The sequence below is a fragment of the Phoxinus phoxinus genome (assembly GCF_949152265.1).
Source record: "Phoxinus phoxinus genome assembly, chromosome: 2".
Taxonomy (NCBI): Eukaryota; Metazoa; Chordata; class Actinopteri; order Cypriniformes; family Leuciscidae; genus Phoxinus; species Phoxinus phoxinus.
Window position 1 is genome coordinate 54,285,001 of NC_136877.1, and position 21,059 is coordinate 54,306,059.

Below are 21,059 nucleotides of genomic sequence, written 5' to 3' on the forward strand. Positions count from 1 at the left end.
ACCTCAACACTAGTAATCTCTTCTGTGTTCTATGGATTTCAGACGTAATACAGCGTATAATGATAATGAACATGTACAGTAGTATTATCCCAGGCACTTCTAAATACCGTAAATAACTCTAGATACACTATTACCAATTATTGCTATAGGATGCTATAGTGTTTCTCAAACACCACCAAATACTTAAATACTTTTTTAAAGTTCATTTTCAAAAAAAATTAACATGTTTAATCTAAACTAAAAACATAACAGTCCAGAAAAGATTCCCATGTCTGGAAAATATCTGGTTATTTATTGTTGCTCTTTATGGTTGTGTTCATTTGCACTATAATCGGTCTGAAAAAAAAATCTATAATTTATATAGTTTTATTGTGTCAAGTTATTAACGCTGCTCTGTTGCGACCCGGGCCACCTCGTGCTGCTGCCGTGTTTGTTTTTACTTCTTTATTTATTTTTAACACAGTGCTCCATCTGTGTATTCTATTATTGTCTGGTTTGTCGATTATTGTGTGTTAATTGTGTACTGACTGCAGCACGGGTGATGGCCCAAGACATATTCCCTGTGTGGGATAATAAAGATTTACCTTACCTTACCTTACTTTACGGGTTTTTGTAAAATAATTCAATACTATGATAACACCAGTGATAAAAGCTTCGGAAATCATCCCCATATGAAACTCTGAGCCGTGTTCAAGCTCCTGCCGCTCAATCCAAACTCCTACAAACACAAACTGACACTGTGATCATGTTTATAAAGGACTGTCTGGAAACCACTGGAAACATGCATTAATCGACTGCGTTTCAGTCAGGAAGGCCTCGCTCTTCACCCAGCACAAGCACACGTCTCTTCAGGGTTGCCATGGTGACGTCCCTCCCGAGGCATGCTGGGTAGAGAAGGGTAATCCATCAGTAGTGTCCTGATGGAGGGAAAACATCCAGATACCTGCGCCTGATCCCAAACACACCATCCATTACGCAGACAAATCCAGCCTGCGGGGGAATTATGGGCAAATACATCTGGCCCTCGACGGATGCGAGCGTCGTTCGGGACGGTTTAACCTTTGAACTCACACACCTGCTTTATCACATTACAATGAGAACACATTCACAGCTCGAACGTCAACATCGTGTTCACATCTGTGCCGTTAAACCAGCCAACAACAACATGGAACTGTCCACTTCAACTGAGTGGAAAGTAAAGGTCAAACAGTAACGCTTTACAATAAGGGCTCATTTGTTAACATCAGTGAACTAACATGCATTAACTAATGAAAACGTATTGTAAAGCATTACCTATAAAAGCAACTGGTAAGAAGAAAAGAAAGTGAGATAAAGGAGGAAGAGTAAATCTTGGAGAAACATGTTTCTCTTAGCAGCAAATCAAAGCCCCAGAAGTCGCCAAAACCGCAGTCCAATCCGACAAAGCCTCGGCTCGGCGGCCGATACGCCTGCAGAACATCAGACTTTAACACACCAGAACATTTAATCAGCTGCTTACCTTCCACAGCGTACTCTTCTGTTCCTGAGAGAGAGAGAGAGAGAGAGAGAGAGAGAGAGAGAGAGAGAGAGAGAGAGAGAGAGAGAGAGAGAGAGAGAGAGAGAGAGAGAGAGAGAGAGAGAGAGAGAGGGGCTTTATTAGTGGGACGCTTCAAACTCACACATCTGAAAACCACACATGCATTTTTCACAGGAGAATTGATCGGTTCAAAGCAAGCGAGCGAGAACAGATGACATGGCAGGCAGGTTCATTGAAAATGCAAGACGCCCTGCTGAGAAACATTAAAGAAGGAGTGTAAGACAATATCAGATATGAATTCCACATTTAGCTGGAGTTTGATACGGGTCAAACGCCTCGGTCCTGCTGCAGCTCATTAGCGACGCTTCCAGTTCAGCGCTCCGGTTCCTCTCACACACACCAGATTCATCAGTGTCTCGTTGTGGTATTGACCTGAGAGATGCTCAGCAGCGCCACAGAATGAGGTTAATTACTGCAAAACTCGACGGCAAGACGGTTCAAGAGAACGCTGAAACATAACCAGCATAACCTGGATGTTTTACAGCGCGGCGATCACATGTCCACAGTCGCTATCAGCGCGAGACTGATTCCAGGAACACTAGCTATGTTTCCAAACACCCATTTTTACGCGAATTTCAGGATATTGCATAAAACAAACCTGATAAGAAGACATGCGCATGAACTACGGTGGACTCACATTTACTGAAAACCTTCCTTGATGCGCAACAACAAACTCATGTGATTGGATAACTGGAGTACCAGCAGACCAATGGCACCGTAGCATCTCAAATGTTGGTTTGGTGTTTCTGAAACGCCGAAGTCAAAGTGTGTGATTTGGTGTAATTCCCTCCAGAAGCGTCTCACACGAGTGTGTTCCCGAACACCAGCATCCGAACGCTAGAGAACATGACAGCGTTTACTGTGTTTTGCCTGAAGCTCTGAGATGCACAAAGAGCCTTATTGCATTTTTATTACTGATATATTGAACCAGTTTCCACGAAAAAAAGTGACCATTTTGTTCTCTTAAACACATGGGATGGAAAAGCTGCTTTATTGGCAAATGCTTTATGCCTTTATGCCACTTTGGATGGAAACAGCTGTATTCTCTTTCACAACACTGATCTGATGAGCCACGCGACCTTTCAACCTCAACCAATCGTGTGAGTTTGGGGCGGGACTATCTGTGTGACTGACCAATATCATCCCCACTCATACTTCTGTCATATGAAAGAAACAGTAACAGTATTATGTTAATATGATGTTCTCTATTCGACACATTTCCAATTGGTGATGTCAGTGGAGCAGAAATGACAAATTACATATATTATTTTAGTTCAAAAGGGATGAACAGTGTGAAATAAAGATACAAAACTACAGAAGAATACATTTGACATATTATGCATTTGGCAGACGCTTTTATCCAAAGCGACATACCTTGCATTATCCTATACATTTATACATAGGTATGTACAATCCCCAGGGATCGAACCCACAACCTTACGTTGTTAACACAATGCTCTTACCGCTGAGCTACAGGAAAGCCTGAACACATGGGATGGAGAAGAAGAGGAAGAAGAGGTAGAAGAACATGATGATGATGAAGAAGAAAAGCAGTAGTTGTATTGGTTGGTGTCCAATTCCTTGGCTATTTTCATGCTAAATAAACAGTTAAAATGCAATAAAAGAGCGATTTAAAAAACATATACAAATTTGCTTTGGATTAGAACTTTGCTTTGGATCCTCAAATGTACTTAAAAGTGTTTGCTAAGTAATATACATTAGAAGATGAGGAAGAGGAGAAAGTAAAGGACAGCTCCAGCTCTTCACTGTCTAACTGAGAGAAACCCTTCAGTCAGCTCCTCAAACAGCAACATTACACACTAACTAAAGTTAGAAAGGTGAAATCATAATCAACCCCCCTTCAACAAGACACTTAATTGGCTGTACAGTGTAAGCAATGATGCCGCATACAGTGTCTGTTGAACACAGAGTCTGAAACGCATGTGAGTAAATAAGCCGAAAATCTCTAAATATTCAGTCCGCAGAGCATTAGAAGGAAGAAGAAAAGAAAAAAAACACTGGTGAATTATTCATGTTCATAAATCTGGCTCTCCAGAGGCGAGGCATTTTCTCCCTGCCGCTATTAAGATTTCATGATGGCGCATGTGAGAGTTTAGAGCTTAGTGTGGATTCACTACAAACCTGCCAAATTACTCGCTTCACACTTTACATGTTTACATCTCAAGAGTTTACAAAGTCCAGTCAGCTTTATTTCTACAGCGCTTCATACAGGACAGAGTGTTACAAAGTAGCTTCACAGTGATAAACAGGAAAATAACAGAATCAATAATCAAACGTCATCAAATATGGGAGAAATTCAGGTTCAGCTGTAAAGCAGCTCTAGAGAAGACAATAGAGTCATTATTCAGTTAGAGTTCATGTTGATTCAGTTCAGTTCGACACCTGCCGATGTTGTGTGTCTGTGTGAATAAAGCTACATCCCATCAATGAACAGGCAATAATAATAACCAGTGCGAACGAATGTTGAGACTAACTGGACAAAGAGTGGGAAAACACACGCTGAAAACTCAGAAACTGCTAGTACATTTTACAAATAATTACAAAGAAATGGCAAGTAAAACATTGATTTAAACATGAAATTTTGACTTAGAAAGAATAAAATAGTATTTTCTAATAAAATATATTCTATACAATGTATAAATTATATAATTAATTTGTTAATAATATCGTTAATATCGTAATATCATGTAAATAATATCGTTCTGTTTTTTCTCAGTTTTGTCATGAACCAGCACTCACATTTGCTTCAGAAAACATAAACGTCTAGTATCTCCTCAACATATTATATAAGAAAATGATCTCATTAATATTCTCCCAGCAAATTCAGTGGGGGACAATGGGGCGCACTCCTGAGATCGACAGCTTCTCCAGAGAAACGAGAACGCTCGTCTTAAGAGAGCCCTCATCAACTCAGGTAATTAACAGCAGCGATCACGTTATGCAGAGCGTGATCTGAACGTGTAAATCACACTCAACGCTTCTCCAGAGCTTTGCTCCGACACACACCAACAAGGAAGATCCAGCCAGGAATATTCACTGAGGCTCATTCTGCGGTCCGATCCAGAAACCCTGTTAAAGACTGAGTGATCAGCAGTGCATTCTGGGATTAGCTTCTCAGTCGAGGGTGGATAACGAACAAACGTGGGTAATTAAGCCTCGTCTACCAGCCCGTCTGGATTAACCTTAGACAATAAACTCTGTTGTTCTGAAACACTGATACTCTGACTGAGATAAACAGAAGAATGACGAGCCAATCAGACGCTCTTCTGCTCTTCATTCAACTGTTTATCTCAGTCAGGGGTGCGCCTGATTGGCTCTTCAGTCAGAATTTATATATCATATAACTATAAAAGTACATCAATGATGCTAAATAGGCGTCCTCAGAAGGAGCTGGCCAGAAGGTTGAGTGAAGTATTATTAGGGCATATCTAAAAATATACACAGCCCAAATATAATGAGGACACATTGACTTCATGACCCGCTGATGGCCAGAACACCACATACAGTAAAGGTTAGGCTTGTGATAAATGAGCACACACACACACTGTCTGTCTGTCTGTGTGTGTGTGTGTGTGTGTGTGTGTGTGTGTGTGTGTGTGTGTGTGTGTGTGTGTGTGTGTGTGTGTGTGTGTGTGTGTGTGTGTGTGTGTGTGTGTGTGTGAGCGCTCAGTCCAGACCAAAGTCACCTCACACCTCTATGATCACAGTGACCCAGAAGAGCTCCAGGACCTGATTGAACCCAGCCGTGTCTCTACTGACCCACAGCATTGCTCCATCCATCACCTTGCTCTCCTTCTCCTTCTTCTTCTCTTCTCTTCTATTCAACAATAATATTAATCTCCAGCACTGATACCATTATATGAGACCTGAGCTGAGCTGGACGATGACATCACAGTTTTCTCCAGATCGGCTCTAAATATATAAATATAACTAAATTAATAACTTTTTACAAGAGAAATAAAGCTGAACTTACTTAAGCTGGACTATGACGCTATTTTCTTCTAGAAACAAACTTTGTTACAATATTTTCCTGGTATCTGTTATTCTGAGATAACAACCGGCTGGATGTACATTATCCTTTACTTAATGATGTTAAGATGTTTTTGCTGGAAAACAAGACAGAAACACTGAGAAAGAACATCATGTTCCGCAGCATCAGGAATGTCTGATGCAAGAGTCTTAGCCCAGAATGTCTTGCATTACAGTGTTTGTCAAACATCATGAGTTCAGAAAGCTTGATCGTGATGGAGAGCTGCAGATTCTTCAAACCTCATTATTATTCATTGTTTTTCTGCATTGAACAGAAGAGAAGAATCCCAGCATGCATGTAGAGTGAGTAAATAATGACTACATGTTCTGTTCTGTGAATGACATGAAAGAGTGAAGGAGTCAAGAGTTAAGAGTGAAAGAGTTAAGAGTTAAGAGTTAAGAGTTAAGAGTGAAAGAGTTAAGAGTTAAGAGTGAAAGAGTTAAGAGTTAAGAGTTATGAGTGAAAGAGTTAAGAGTTAAGAGTTAAGAGTGAAAGAGTTAAGAGTTAAGAGTGAAAGAGTGAAAGAGTGAAAGAGTTAAGAGTGAAAGACTGAAAGACTGAAAGAGTGAAAGAGTGAAGAGTTAAGAGTGAAAGAGTTAAGAGTTAAGAGTTAAGAGTTAAGAGTTAAGAGTGAAAGAGTTAAGAGTGAAAGACTGAAATAGTGAAAGAGTGAAGAGTTAAGAGTGAAAGAGTGAACGAGTTAAGAGTTAAGAGTGAAAGAGTGAAAGAGGGAAAGAGTGAAAAAGTGAAAGAGTGAAAGAGTGAAAGAGTGAAAGACTGAAAGACTGAAAGACTGAAAGAGTTAAGAGTGAAAGAGTGAAAGACTGAAAGACTGAAAGAGTTAAGAGTGAAAGAGTTAAGAGTTAAGAGTTAAGAGTGAAAGAGTTAAGAGTTAAGAGTTAAGAGTGAAAGAGTGAAAGACTGAAAGACTGAAAGAGTGAAAGAGTGAAAGAGGGAAAGAGGGAAAGAGTGAAAGAGTGAAAGACTGAAAGTTAAGAGTGAATGAGTTAAGAGTTAAGAGTGAAAGAGTTAAGAGTTAAGAGGGAAAGAGGGAAAGACTGAAAGAGTGAAAGAGTGAAAGAGTTAAAGAGTTAAAGAGTGAATGAGTTAAGAGTGAAAGAGTGAAAGAGTGAAAGAGTTAAGAGTTAAGAGTGAAAGAGTGAAAGAGTGAAAGAGGGAAAGAGTGAAAGAGGGAAAGAGTGAAAGAGTGAAAGAGTGAAAGAGTTAAGAGTGAAAGAGTGAAAGAGTGAAAGAGTGAAAGAGTGAAAGAGTTCAGAGTGAAAGACTGAAAGACTGAAAGACTGAAAGACTGAAAGAGTGAAAGAGTGAAAGAGTTAAGAGTGAAAGAGTGAAAGAGTTAAGAGTGAAAGAGTGAAAGAGTTAAGAGGTTAAGAGTGAAAGAGTGAAAGAGTGAAAGACTGAAAGAGTGAAAGAGGGAAAGAGGGAAAGAGTGAAAGAGTGAAAGAGGGAAAGAGTGAAAGAGTGAAAGAGTGAAAGAGGGAAAGACTGAAAGACTGAAAGACTGAAAGACTGAAAGAGTGAAAGAGTGAAAGAGTTAAGAGTTAAGAGTGAAAGAGTGAAAGAGTTAAGAGTGAAAGAGTGAAAGAGTTAAGAGTGAAAGAGTGAAAGAGGGAAAGAGGGAAAGAGGGAAAGAGGGAAAGAGTGAAAGAGTGAAAGAGTGAAAGAGGGAAAGAGTGAAAGAGTGAAAGAGTGAAAGAGGGAAAGAGTGAAAGAGTGAAAGACTGAAAGTTAAGAGTGAAAGAGTTAAGAGTTAAGAGTGAAAGAGTTAAGAGTTAAGAGGGAAAGAGTGAAAGAGGGAAAGAGTAACAGAGTGAAAGACTGAAAGAGTGAAAGAGTGAAAGAGTTAAAGAGTTAAAGAGTGAAAGAGTTAAGAGTTAAGAGTGAAAGAGTGAATGAGTGAATGAGTGAATGAGTGAATGAGTTAAGAGTGAAAGAGTGAAAGAGTTAAGAGTTAAGAGTTAAGAGTTAAGAGTGAAAGAGTGAAAGAGTGAAAGAGGGAAAGAGTGAAAGAGGGAAAGAGTGAAAGAGTGAAAGAGTGAAAGAGTTAAGAGTGAAAGACTGAAAGACTGAAAGACTGAAAGAGTGAAAGAGTTAAGAGTGAAAGAGTGAAAGAGTGAAAGAGTTAAGAGTGAAAGAGTGAAAGAGTGAAAGAGTTAAGAGTGAAAGAGTGAAAGAGTGAAAGAGTGAAAGAGGGAAAGAGGGAAAGAGTGAAAGAGTGAAAGAGGGAAAGAGTGAAAGAGTGAAAGAGTGAAAGACTGAAAGAGTGAAAGAGGGAAAGAGTGAAAGAGGGAAAGAGTGAAAGAGTGAAAGAGGGAAAGACTGAAAGACTGAAAGACTGAAAGACTGAAAGAGTGAAAGAGTTAAGAGTTAAGAGTGAAAGAGTGAAAGAGTTAAGAGTGAAAGAGTGAAAGAGTTAAGAGTGAAAGAGTGAAAGAGTGAAAGAGTGAAAGAGGGAAAGAGTGAAAGACTGAAAGAGTGAAAGAGTGAAAGAGTGAAAGAGGGAAAGAGTGAAAGAGTGAAAGACTGAAAGAGTGAAAGAGGGAAAGAGGGAAAGAGGGAAAGAGTGAAAGAGTGAAAGACTGAAAGAGGGAAAGAGTGAAAGAGTGAAAGAGGGAAAGAGTAAAAGAGTGAAAGAGTGAAAGACTGAAATAGTTAAGAGTGAAAGAGTTAAGAGTGAAAGAGTGAAAGAGTGAAAGAGTGAAAGAGTGAAAGAGTGAAAGAGTGAAAGACTGAAAGAGTGAAAGACTGAAAGAGTGAAAGAGGGAAAGAGGGAAAGAGTGAAAGAGTGAAAGAGTGAAAGAGTGAAAGAGGGAAAGAGTGAAAGACTGAAATAGTTAAGAGTGAAAGACTGAAAAACTGAAAGAGTGAAAGAGTGAAAGACTGAAAGAGTGAAATAGTGAAAGATGAAAGAGGGAAAGAGTGAAAGAGTGAAAGACTGAAATAGTTAAGAGTGAAAGACCGAAAGACTGAAAGAGTGAAAGAGTTAAGAGTTAAGAGTGAAAGAGTGAAGAGTGAAAGAGTGAAAGAGTGAAGAGTGAAAGACTGAAAGAGTGAAATACTGAAAGAGTGAAAGAGTGAAGAGTGAAAGAGTGAAAGAGGGAAAGAGTGAAAGAGTTAAGAGTTAAGAGTGAAAGAGTGAAGAGTGAAAGAGTGAAGAGTGAAGAGTGAAGGGGGGAAGAGGGAAAGAGTGAAAGAGTGAAAGAGTGAAGAGTGAAGAGTGAAAGAGTGAAAGAGGGAAAGAGTGAAGAGTGAAAGAGTGAAGAGTGAAAGAGTGAAAGAGTGAAAGAGTGAAAGAGTGAAAGACTGAAAGACTGAAAGAGTGAAAGAGTGAAAGAGTGAAAGAGTGAAAGAGGGAAAGAGTGAAAGACTGAAAGACTGAAAGAGTGAAAGAGTGAAGAGTGAAAGAGTGAAAGAGTGAAAGAGTGAAAGACTGAAAGAGTGAAAGAGTGAAAGAGTGAAGAGTGAAGAGTGAAAGAGTGAAAGAGTGAAGAGTAAAAGAGTGAAAGAGTGAAAGACTGAAAGAGTGAAAGAGTGAAAGAGTGAAAGAGTGAAAGAGTGAAGAGTAAAAGAGTGAAAGAGTGAAAGAGTGAAAGAGTGAAAGAGTGAAGAGTGAAAGAGTGAAAGAGGGAAAGAGTGAAAGAGTGAAAGAGTGAAGAGTGAAGAGTGAAAGAGTGAAAGAGTGAAAGAGTGAAAGACTGAAAGAGTGAAAGAGTGAAGAGTAAAAGAGTGAAAGAGGGAAAGAGGGAAGAGTGAAAGAGTGAAAGAGTGAAGAGTGAAAGAGTGAAAGACTGAAAGAGTGAAAGAGTGAAAGAGTGAAAGACTGAAAGAGTGAAAGAGTGAAAGAGTGAAGAGTAAAAGAGTGAAAGAGGGAAAGAGTGAAAGACTGAAAGAGTGAAAGAGTGAAAGAGTGAAAGAGTAAAAGAGTGAAAGAGGGAAAGAGGGAAAGGCTCTGAACGGACAGATGATGAGAAGATCTTCAGCTGGGAATAAATAACTGAACATTCTCCTCTGAAATCCAGCATGTAACTTCTCACCGTCGTCCGGTCGGCTCGCTGTTGTTCTGTGTTGTTCTGCTCCTGCACTGACACGGATGATTCCATTTCCTCTCATCTCGCTATTTTAGCTCAAATGAAAAATGAATTCATGCAATCATAAAGAGATTGATTTTTATGTAACTCTGAAATCCAATCAGAGACAGAAGAATTCAGAGCTTGATGCTCTAATATTCTTATGAAACAGGACACTGGTGTATTTATAATGTCTAATATGACCCTTACACAACACACACACACACACACACACTCACACAGACACACACACACACACACACACACTCACACAGACACACAGACACACAGACACACAACACACGAAACAGGACACTGGTGTATTTATAATGTCTAATATGACCCTTACACAACACACACACACACACACACTCACACAGACACACACACACACACACACACACACTCACACAGACACACACACACACACAACACACGAAACAGGACACTGGTGTATTTATAATGTCTAATATGACCCTTACACAACACACACACACACACACTCACACAGACACACACACACACACACACACTCACACAGACACACACACACACAACACACACACACACACACACACACACACACACTCACACTCACACACACACTCACACACAAACACAAACACACACACACACACACACTCACACAGACACACACACACACACACACACACACACACACACACACACACACACACACACACACACACACACACACACACACACACACACACACACACACACACACACACACACACACACACACACACACACACACACACACACACACACACACACACACACACAATCTTTCTGATTGTTTCTTCTGACAGATGTGGATGTGTGTGTGTTGTAGGTTCTCCATCTGTGTGGTAATTATAGAGTGCAGACGTAATTGCGGAGGTTTATCAAAAAATGACCGAACGCTCGGCGAAATGCTGGAGTATCACCATGGCAACACGGCGAAAGCCTGCGACTGACGCTCACATAGCGCTTATGAAACTATTATAGAGTTCCTAGAACATTATTAGCTGTGAATAATGGACTAATTACTTTCTTTCATAAGCTACTGTTTGTGGCCGCCGGCCGTCTGGAGGAAGAGCAGATCCTGTTCATCAGACGGAGAGATGGAGTGATCAGTGTGTGTGTGTGTGCGTGTGTGTGTCGTCTTCTGTCCATCAACATCCCTTCAGCTCTCGTCTGCAGCGTCTCTGAGTCAAAACACGCCACAGCGAATCACACGCTCACATATCCCGCTCTAGCCCCGCCCCCTGCTGTGATGGACAGCTGTCTCCACCAATAGTGACAGACACCATTGACAGTCTGTCAGCGTTTGACCGAAACAACAGAGGCGCTCGAACAAACTGCGCAGCGAAAGATCTGCCTTCTCTCAGATCAAACTGCATAAGCCATACCACTTCATATCCCACATGTACAGATGCATCAACAGCCTAGAACATCACACTGTCCGGGACCTATTGTGCTAAAATCACTTTTATATTGTCCGCAGTGTGTGAACACAACCACATTAATTACCTCCATTTGATATTTTCCCCATAGATCTGAACCAGTGTCTCAAAACGAGCTGTTCAGGAATGTGATGTCACACTGCACAGGCCACGCCCACAGACAGACTCCACCCTATCAGCGTAGCTCCGCCCCTGAGTGAGCGGCACACCGTCCGCCATGTGTATCTCCTCGCCAGAGCGTTGCCTGTGACCGCATTCCAGTGAGAGATGTTCTGTTGTTCTGTTGTAGTTTGCTTCATATTAACAGCATGTATAGCAGAAGTTACTGTATATACCGCATGTATAGCAGAAGTTACTGTATATACCGCATGTATAGCAGAAGTTACTGTATATACAGCATGTATAGCAGAAGTTACTGTATATACAGCATGTATAGCAGAAGTTACTGTATATACAGCATGTATAGCAGAAGTTACTGTATATACAGCATGTATAGCAGAAGTTACTGTATATACAGCATGTATAGCAGAAGTTACTGTATATACAGCATGTATAGCAGAAGTTACTGTATATACAGCATGTATAGCAGAAGTTACTGTATATGCCGCATGTATAGCAGAAGTTACTGTATATACAGCATGTATAGCAGAAGTTACTGTATATACAGCATGTATAGCAGAAGTTACTGTATATACAGCATGTATAGCAGAAGTTACTGTATATACAGCATGTATAGCAGAAGTTACTGTATATGCCGCATGTATAGCAGAAGTTACTGTATATACAGCATGTATAGCAGAAGTTACTGTATATACAGCATGTATAGCAGAAGTTACTGTATATACAGCATGTATAGCAGAAGTTACTGTATATACAGCATGTATAGCAGAAGTTACTGTATATACAGCATGTATAGCAGAAGTTACTGTATATGCCGCATGTATAGCAGAAGTTACTGTATATACAGCATGTATAGCAGAAGTTACTGTATATACAGCATGTATAGCAGAAGTTACTGTATATACAGCATGTATAGCAGAAGTTACTGTATATACAGCATGTATAGCAAAAGTTACTGTATATGCCGCATGTATAGCAGAAGTTACTGTATATGCCGCATGTATAGCAGAAGTTACTGTATATACCGCATGTATCGCAGAAGTTACTGTATATACAGCATGTATAGCAGAAGTTACTGTATATACAGCATGTATCGCAGAAGTTACTGTATATACAGCATGTATAGCAGAAGTTACTGTATATACAGCATGTATAGCAGAAGTTACTGTATATACAGCATGTATAGCAGAAGTTACTGTATATACAGCATGTATAGCAGAAGTTACTGTATATTACGCTGCGGTCACTGAAATACACAGGTCTAATATACACGTGATTTCTTTCCCTGCTGGTTAAGTTCACAGGCATAACCGACTGTTAATCTGAACTTTGTGTGTATTTGACAGTTTAAGCACAATGCGATGTGAAGATAACTTAGTTTTATACTCACGGGACGCTCCGTCTGACAGCTCTCTGTGACTCGGGTTTGTGTGCTCAGAAAACCTCATATCAGAAGTGTGTGACGCATGCAGATAATAAACTTGCATGATGATGAAGAACTGCAAAGTCATATGAGCGTGACCGTGATAGAGATGATAATCAAATCCAAACAGATGGTTTAGTTTTAGTTTTTTTAATTTTAGGCAAGTTATGTTTTAGTATCCGAGGCACGAGCTGTACAGGCTCCGCCCACTTATGGAAAAGGGGCGGGGAGCAGCAACTCATTTGCATTTAAAGACACGTGTACAAAAACAGCAAGATTTTTCTTCCACTCAAACATGTGACCTGTGGGGTATTTTAAGCTGAAACTTCACAGACACATTATGAGAAAACATGAGACTAATATTACATCTAAAAGGAGCATATAGGGTCCTTTGGGACAATTGTATATGTATTAAAAGAATCTCGGTTTATCCTGAAGAATACAATTGTTACAGTGTAATATGTTTATTCAACATGTCAACAGTGAGTGTAACTGGAACATGAGTTAATGTATCATTTACTGGTGAACAAGAGCCGATCGTACAGGAGTTTAGCAGGAAAGTGAAATCTGAAGCTGTTTAATGTAGAAATGAAGGTACAAAACGCCCCTCGATCACGTGATTGGATGATGTCGGGCCGCTCAGACATGCATGTTAATGCGGTGAATGTGTTTCACTCTTCAGGAGCGTCTGACCAGCAGTGACTCTGAACATGCGGCCTGGATATGAAAACAAGGTCAAGCGGGCAGATGTTGAGCGTCAGGAGTGTGTTGTACACACACACACAACTGCATCAGCAACTGACCAAGATTTCACTGTCTAATCAATATAAACACCACGTCTTTATCTGCTGGCCTCCGCCTGGCAGATTCCTCAAGGGTGAGCAGTGACTTTGGTCTACTTGAACACAGCAGAAGCTGACAGTTCATCAATGCTGCTCGTATATTAGTATCGAGTCGAGTATCAGGGCGGAGCTTATCACCACAAACCAATCAGACACTGACAGATGGACAGATCAGGGCGGAGCTTATCACCACAAACCAATCAGACACTGACAGACGGACAGATCAGGGCGGAGCTTATCACCACAAACCAATCAGACACTGACAGACGGACAGATCAGGGCGGAGCTTATCACCACAAACCAATCAGACACTGACAGATGGACAGATCAGATCAAAAACTTACCTTCCAACTAAACAGTGAAAACATTTTCTCTAAGTGTCAGCAGCGCCTCTATTTTCTGAGGAAGCTCCGTAGACTTCCGGTTCATCAGTCAGTCCTGATAGCTTTCTACAAATGCTTCTTTGAGTCTGTAATAACTTTCAACATATCAGCCTGGTTCGGATCACTATCCAACGTCCATCACAACACTAAAATAAAATAAAAGGAACACAAATAGCCTTAGACACACACACACACACACACTGCACAGCCACTAGTCCTCTACCTTATCTCCCGTCACTGTAATCTCCTGTTACTGTAATCTCCCGTTACTGTAATCTCCCGTTACTGTAATCTCCCGTCACTGTAATCTCCCGTCACTGTAATCTCCCGTCACTGTAATCTCCCGTTACTGTAATCTCCCGTTACTGTAATCTCCTGTTACTGTAATCTCCCGTCACTGTAATCTCCTGTTACTGTAATCTCCCGTTACTGTAATCTCCTGTTACTGTAATCTCCCGTTACTGTAATCTCCCGTCACTGTAATCTCCCGTTACTGTAATCTCCCGTCACTGTAATCTCCCGTCACTGTAATCTCCCGTTACTGTAATCTCCCGTCACTGTAATCTCCCGTCACTGTAATCTCCCGTTACTGTAATCTCCCGTTACTGTAATCTCCCGTTACTGTAATCTCCTGTTACTGTAATCTCCCGTTACTGTAATCTCCTGTTACTGTAATCTCCCGTTACTGTAATCTCCCGTCACTGTAATCTCCCGTCACTGTAATCTCCCGTTACTGTAATCTCCTGTTACTGTAATCTCCCATCACTGTAATCTCCCGTTACTGTAATCTCCCGTCACTGTAATCTCCCGTCACTGTAATCTCCCGTTACTGTAATCTCCTGTTACTGTAATCTCCCGTCACTGTAATCTCCCGTTACTGTAATCTCCCGTCACTGTAATCTCCCGTCACTGTAATCTCCCGTTACTGTAATCTCCTGTTACTGTAATCTCCCATCACTGTAATCTCCCGTTACTGTAATCTCCCGTTACTGTAATATCCTGTGATCACTGTAAAGCTGCTGTGAAACTCTGTATAACTGAAGGAGACTTGATGACGTCAGGAGAACATCGACGGTTCACTCGTGGAGATGACAGCGTTCTGCTGCATTCTGGGAAGGTTAAGAGGTTGTAAACCACAAAGCGGATGATGATTGTGGTCAAACACACACACCGTTACACACCCGGCCGGTGTAATGAAGCGAGAGCCAGAGACGCGGACGGAGACGCTTCACACACTGCTGTGGACGAGCTTTGATTGTGTTAATATCGAACCAGAGCGAGAAAGAGCACAACAGCCTCGACACACACACACACACACACACACACACACACACACACACACACACACACACACACACACACACACACAGTTATTAATATTGGTTGGTTCTGTCTTGTTTTTGCAAGTGTTCATAATCTCTTTGTATGACAGCCTGGACCAAAATTATTTTGCACAATTTGTCATGTTTAATTGCATTATTATCAAAAATAAAAGAATCAACAGCAAAGCCCAATATGACGATTACACACTCTTGAACACATGATGATATTTAAAGGAAGGTGAAGACATCACTAATATATGTCCAGGAGGGTCTCCTGCAGACCTTCTCATCGGGCCGTCCTGCGGTCAGTCGTCGGTCAGGTGTTGTAATCTGAACTCGCGTCTGTTACAGGATTACAGCGTGAGGATCACACAGGGTTAATTAAACTCGACCAGCTCGTCTCCGTCAGCGTGAGCTCAACACGCTTTACACAGATTACACACACACGCGCACACACACACACGCGCACACAGACAGACAGACAGACAGACAGACAGACAGACAGACAGATAGATAGATAGATAGATAGATAGATAGATAGATAGATAGATAGATAGATAGATAGATAGATAGATAGATAGATAGATAGATAGATAGATAGATAGATAGATAGATAGATAGATAGATAGATAGATAGATAGATAGATAGATAGATAGATAGATAGATAGATAGATAGATAGATCTGGCACAGACAGCATAGATCTTAAATCTCGTCTATAAACCTTAATCTAGTCAGAGTGAATTATACTGTACATGAACACGGTATTAAAACACAAACATCACAACATTAATAATGCAGAGGATACGAGAACGTACTGAACCAGAGAGACATGATCAGCATTTGCATGCACACACACACACACACACACACACACACACACACACACACACACACACACACACACACACACACACACACACACACACACACACACACACACACACACACACACACACACACACACACACACACACACACACACACACACACACACACACACACACACACCTCCTACTAATAAAACTAAAATAATGACAATGTGACCTTTTCCTTTAATTCATTAAAAACTCTATTAATTTCTCATTGTAAAGTGAGTTCTTTAAACGACACTTTCACAATGACTGACAGCTCTAATTTGCATGTAACATACAGCTCATTTGCATGCACATTTCATATATCCATTACCTTATTAACAGAATTTCTTTGATCAGTGCAACTTAATGTGCATCCCGCACACACACACACACACACACACACACACACACACACACACACACACACACACACACACACACACACACACACACACACACACACACACACACACACACACACACACACCACACACACACACACACCACACACACACACACACACACACACAAACACACACACACAAGTTTTCATGTTTTATGAGGACACCCCATAGACGCAATGATTTTTATATCGTAGAAACTTTATATTCTATCACTCAACACCAACCCTAACCAACAACAATAAAGCACTTTAGACACAGTTGCTCGTTTGTTCTGAAGAAGATTAAAGAACATAGTCCAGCGCCGTGGCACAACGAGCACACTCACACACACACATACACACACACACTCAGGCCCTTAAGAGAGCAGCCAGAAAAATGGAGCGCAACTGGAAGAAAACAAAACTAGAGGTGTTTCGCATTTAGTGGAAGGAAAGTGTTACTGCATACAGGAAGGTGTTAAAATCGGCTTCAACTCTTAGGTATGTATTTGATACAGTGGCTACATTAATGAGAAATAAAACAGTAACTTCTGAAGTTTCAGAACAGCACAGCGGTAACGACTTAATGAATTTCTTCACTTGCAGGATTGAAAATATTACAGAGAAAATTATAACTCTGCAACCGGCTACTACAGTATCGCATCAGGCGTCGTGCTATAATCCCCCCGTCGAAACATTTGATTCATTCATTACTATAGGAGAGGAAGAATTGTCTAAACTCGTTAAATCATCTAAATCAACAACTGTTACGAACTGCTCCGAGACAAGAAGGTTGAGATCCAAATGCAGTTTATTAGAGTAATCCAGAAACGTAATCAAACACAGGAGGCAGTCCAAACAAACAAACAGGCCGGGGTCGGGGTCAGGGTCGGGGTCGGGGTCGGGGTCGGGGTCGGGGTCGGGGCCGGGGTCGGGGTCGGGGTCAGAGGCAAACGGCGAATACAAAAGACATGAAAGCAGGGAGAATGCTCCGAAATGCAGCGCAACAACATACAAAACTTCGCAGTGAGTGATAGGGTGAACCAGGCTATATGGGAGGAGCTAAACAAGATAAGGAGACACAGGTAAATGTGATAATTTAGACCGTACCATTGTACTGAGACAGCTCTCGTTAGAGTCACAAATTATATGCTCTTATCATCCGATCGTGGTTGTATCTCTCTATTAGTGTTACTGGATCTTAGTGCTGCATTTGACACCATTGACCACAACATCCTTTTAAATAGACTCGAACATTATATTGGCATTAGTGGAAATGCACTAGCATGGTTTAAATCACACTTATCTGACCGTTATCAGTTTGTAGCAGTAAATGAAGAGATGCCTTATCGATCACAAGTTCAGTATGGCGTACCACAAGGCTCAGTACTAGGACCGCTGCTGTTCTCTCTGTACATGTGTAGCCCACCTAAACTGCACAGGGCCAAAGAACTGTAATTGCTGTGATTCTCCATTCCCTTAGATGGCGCTGCTTCATGTTTATTTGACTGAGCCACTCTATTTTGCGCAGCTAAAGAAGATGAGTGATTCTTTTTTCTTTCTTTTTTTTCCCTCTCGTGAAGTGCATCGTGAGATGAAGACCGAGTGAGATAAATATAGTGAAACAGACCACTTAACACACGGGAGAAATAATTTTCAATGTTGGTATAAGCTAGTAAAAGTGGCAAGAAGCCTTAGTTATTGTAAACTGCCGTTTACACTTTTGTTTTTCTTTGGATAAGTTTAAGAATCTCCGGTGAGTACTACAGAAAGGAAACTACTTGCTAGCATGCACTTTTAAGTTGGTTAAAAATTAAACGATAATATACTATGTGCACTTTATGTTACTTTGCTATTCCTGTTATGTCTTTTGACAATTAAAAAAAAAAAACAGTCGGAGATGATTGATGTGTTTATCTTTGCAATCTACCGTTGCTATTTGAAACACCATTTTGTTGCATATGTGCGTTGTTAATGATGAGATGGCATAACGTGAATTCATGCATGTTTATTCAGCTACGGGGTTACCCTAAGGGGCTAATGTTTAGAGGCTTAGAGCCAGCATAAAGGACGTTTGCAACGCCTTTTGTCGTCTATTCGTGGCTATATGATTTTAATGAGTTCAGTAACTCTCTAGATTAGACATGCTTAAACCTGTAAAATGAGCACTTTGCACTATTCACGTGTTTTTTTTCTGACTGTGTCCTAAGTCAAACTTGAGGTGATGTTATACAGTGCATTATGTTCATGTTTAAACATTGATATAGAATTGAATTTGAGTTACATTGATTTGTATGTGTTAGCAATAAAGCCATGTATAGCTACTAATTAGATATTTTGCATTTGCTATATGCAGATTGGTTTTTTTGTTGTGCATATTCTGCCACTGTTGAGAGAGAGAGAGTGATTCTACGGCGAGCCAGTGACCCAGCGATTCTGGGGTAGTGATTTGAAACAAGGCCTTTCATTCAACCAACCACACAGGAACTGAATTTAAACTCAACTGAGTCGAACATTTAACTAATTGACTGGACTGATTTTTCTTTTCTTTTAACTGACTGACTATTTTGGGGGAATTTGTTATTGTTGTTTTTTACGTGTGATTCACAATCCTTGTGGAATGTTAAAATAAATGTTTTGATACTGTGTTTGCTATTCAAACAGTGGTCGTAGCCAATTCATTTCAAGAGCCGAACCTAATTCTGATTTCTAGTGCCTAAATATCATTCATAAAGGTTATTGTGACATTTTCATTGATGCCTTAAGTTACGTTAGTTACACATGCTAAACTCGAAGAGGGTAAGCCTGCAAAAAATATATAGCAACTTGTTATTCATTGTTTGTAGCATTTTTTTGTTTGTTTTTAGTTGTCTATGGGCCTAATAAAGTTACTATAATTGAAATGTCATCGATGTTTATTAATGAAATGTCATTTAATAAATTTTTTTAATAATATTATATACATTTTTGCGGTGGATCTTTTGTAAAAATGTATAAAATAAAAATAAAAGACTGTTCAAAAAAAGGTTCCTTTCCCCTCGTCAAGTGTGTGTGTGTGTGTGTGTGTGTGTGTGTGTGTGGTGGTGGTGGTATATTTTGTAACAGAGGTTAGAATCATCTGCTCTAATGAGGCGAGATAAGATTCTTCAGCAGAACAACACGAGCCCAGCGGCAACTGCAATTATGAGACGTGTAAATAACCTGCCACTGTATTTACACACACACACACACACACACACACACACACACACACACACACACACACACACACACACGTAATCGTGTTTCTCTCTCCTCAGCACATAGTGTGTGTAAAACATCTAGACGATCTCCCCATCAGCACCTGTGAGCTCCTTTAGTTTAGATGAACTTTAATGTGTTTTCTATTTGTCACAGAGCGGCAGTGTTGGGCAGTAGCGTCGCTAAAAGTAGTGCCGCTAGTAGTTTAACTACAGTTCTCAGTAGTGTGGTGGTAGCGTCGCTGTTTTCTGAATCAAACAGCTTTTTCGTTTTTTTGATCAAGTAGTGCGGTAGCGTCCACACACTACACACAAGCTACATTTCCCAAGCATTTCTAAAGTTCAAGCTCAAATCAGACATACAACTGCTAAGTATCACTGATCCTGAATCAGTGACGATGACTTCTTCATGTTTTTTTACGGCGGTTGGCAATAGGACCATATTTCATTCCTGCGATGCGGAAAACACGGACAGAATCGCGGAATCCAGGCATAAAAACAGAATTTACTGGATAACGCGGAAATTCACGGAATTGCCATATCTTGGAAAATTTTAATTAAATCGCGATATAGACTAGTGTATGTGAATATTCGCATAAAGAGTATTTAAATAGGAATCATGCATGTTCTGCGTGTCTCTGAATGAACACGCAGTTTCATTTACCACACACTCAAACACACACTCAAACACACACACTCATGACGCTCGCGATGTCCTCAGCCTATAATGCATGAACTTTATCCACACAGCCGCTCTGAGAGTCACTTCAGCAGCATTTTAGCTTGATTTGAGAAAAACTATCATCATATCATAAAAACAGAGACTCAAAGGTCTACACGGCAACCCGTCAAAATGAAAGGTTGGTTTAACCTTTGTAATAACTTTGTATGATTTAAAATGTAAAGCAAAAATTTCTTCAATGTAATTAAACCATTAAAATGGAATCAAGAAAACAAAACAAATTAAAGCTGCAAGCAGCGATTGCGGGCCCAAGCCGGTGGCACCGCCACCCTGGTGCCTTTAGTTCCACCGGCTTGGGCCCTCCATCGCTGCTTGCAGCTTTAATTATATATATATATATTATGTAAATTATTCTTTCCCCCTATTTTTAACATATATATTATTATATATCTAATAATAATATATATATTAACATTTTTGGATGCTAAACTATTCTTTATTATAGGCTTTGTACTTTATACACTTTGTACACTCACGTTCCAATATAGAAAAATTATCCTCTTCAAATGCGCAAAAATGTGCTTGGAAACATCACAGTGGAGCGGTGCTTACTATGAACGGCACAA

General features: G+C 40.3%; 1 protein-coding gene across 2 annotated transcripts in view; it reads right to left on the bottom strand.

The window, feature by feature from the left end:
* Nucleotides 1-272: 272 nt before the first annotated feature.
* Nucleotides 273-21,059, bottom strand: part of LOC306993620 (neurexin-2-like) — a 98,615-nt gene continuing 77,828 nt past the window's right edge. The window contains exons 3-4 of one of the 2 annotated variants that reach the window (XM_079603517.1): nt 1,499-1,522; nt 273-990 (exon numbers count right to left, since the gene is read on the bottom strand). In XM_079603517.1, coding sequence (XP_079459643.1) covers nt 824-990; nt 1,499-1,522 — 191 coding nt within the window. In that variant the 3' untranslated portion in view covers nt 273-823. Of the gene's footprint in view, nt 991-1,498; nt 1,523-15,298; nt 15,617-21,059 lie in introns of those variants that run through there. The other variant, XM_079603518.1, reaches the window with a different exon arrangement.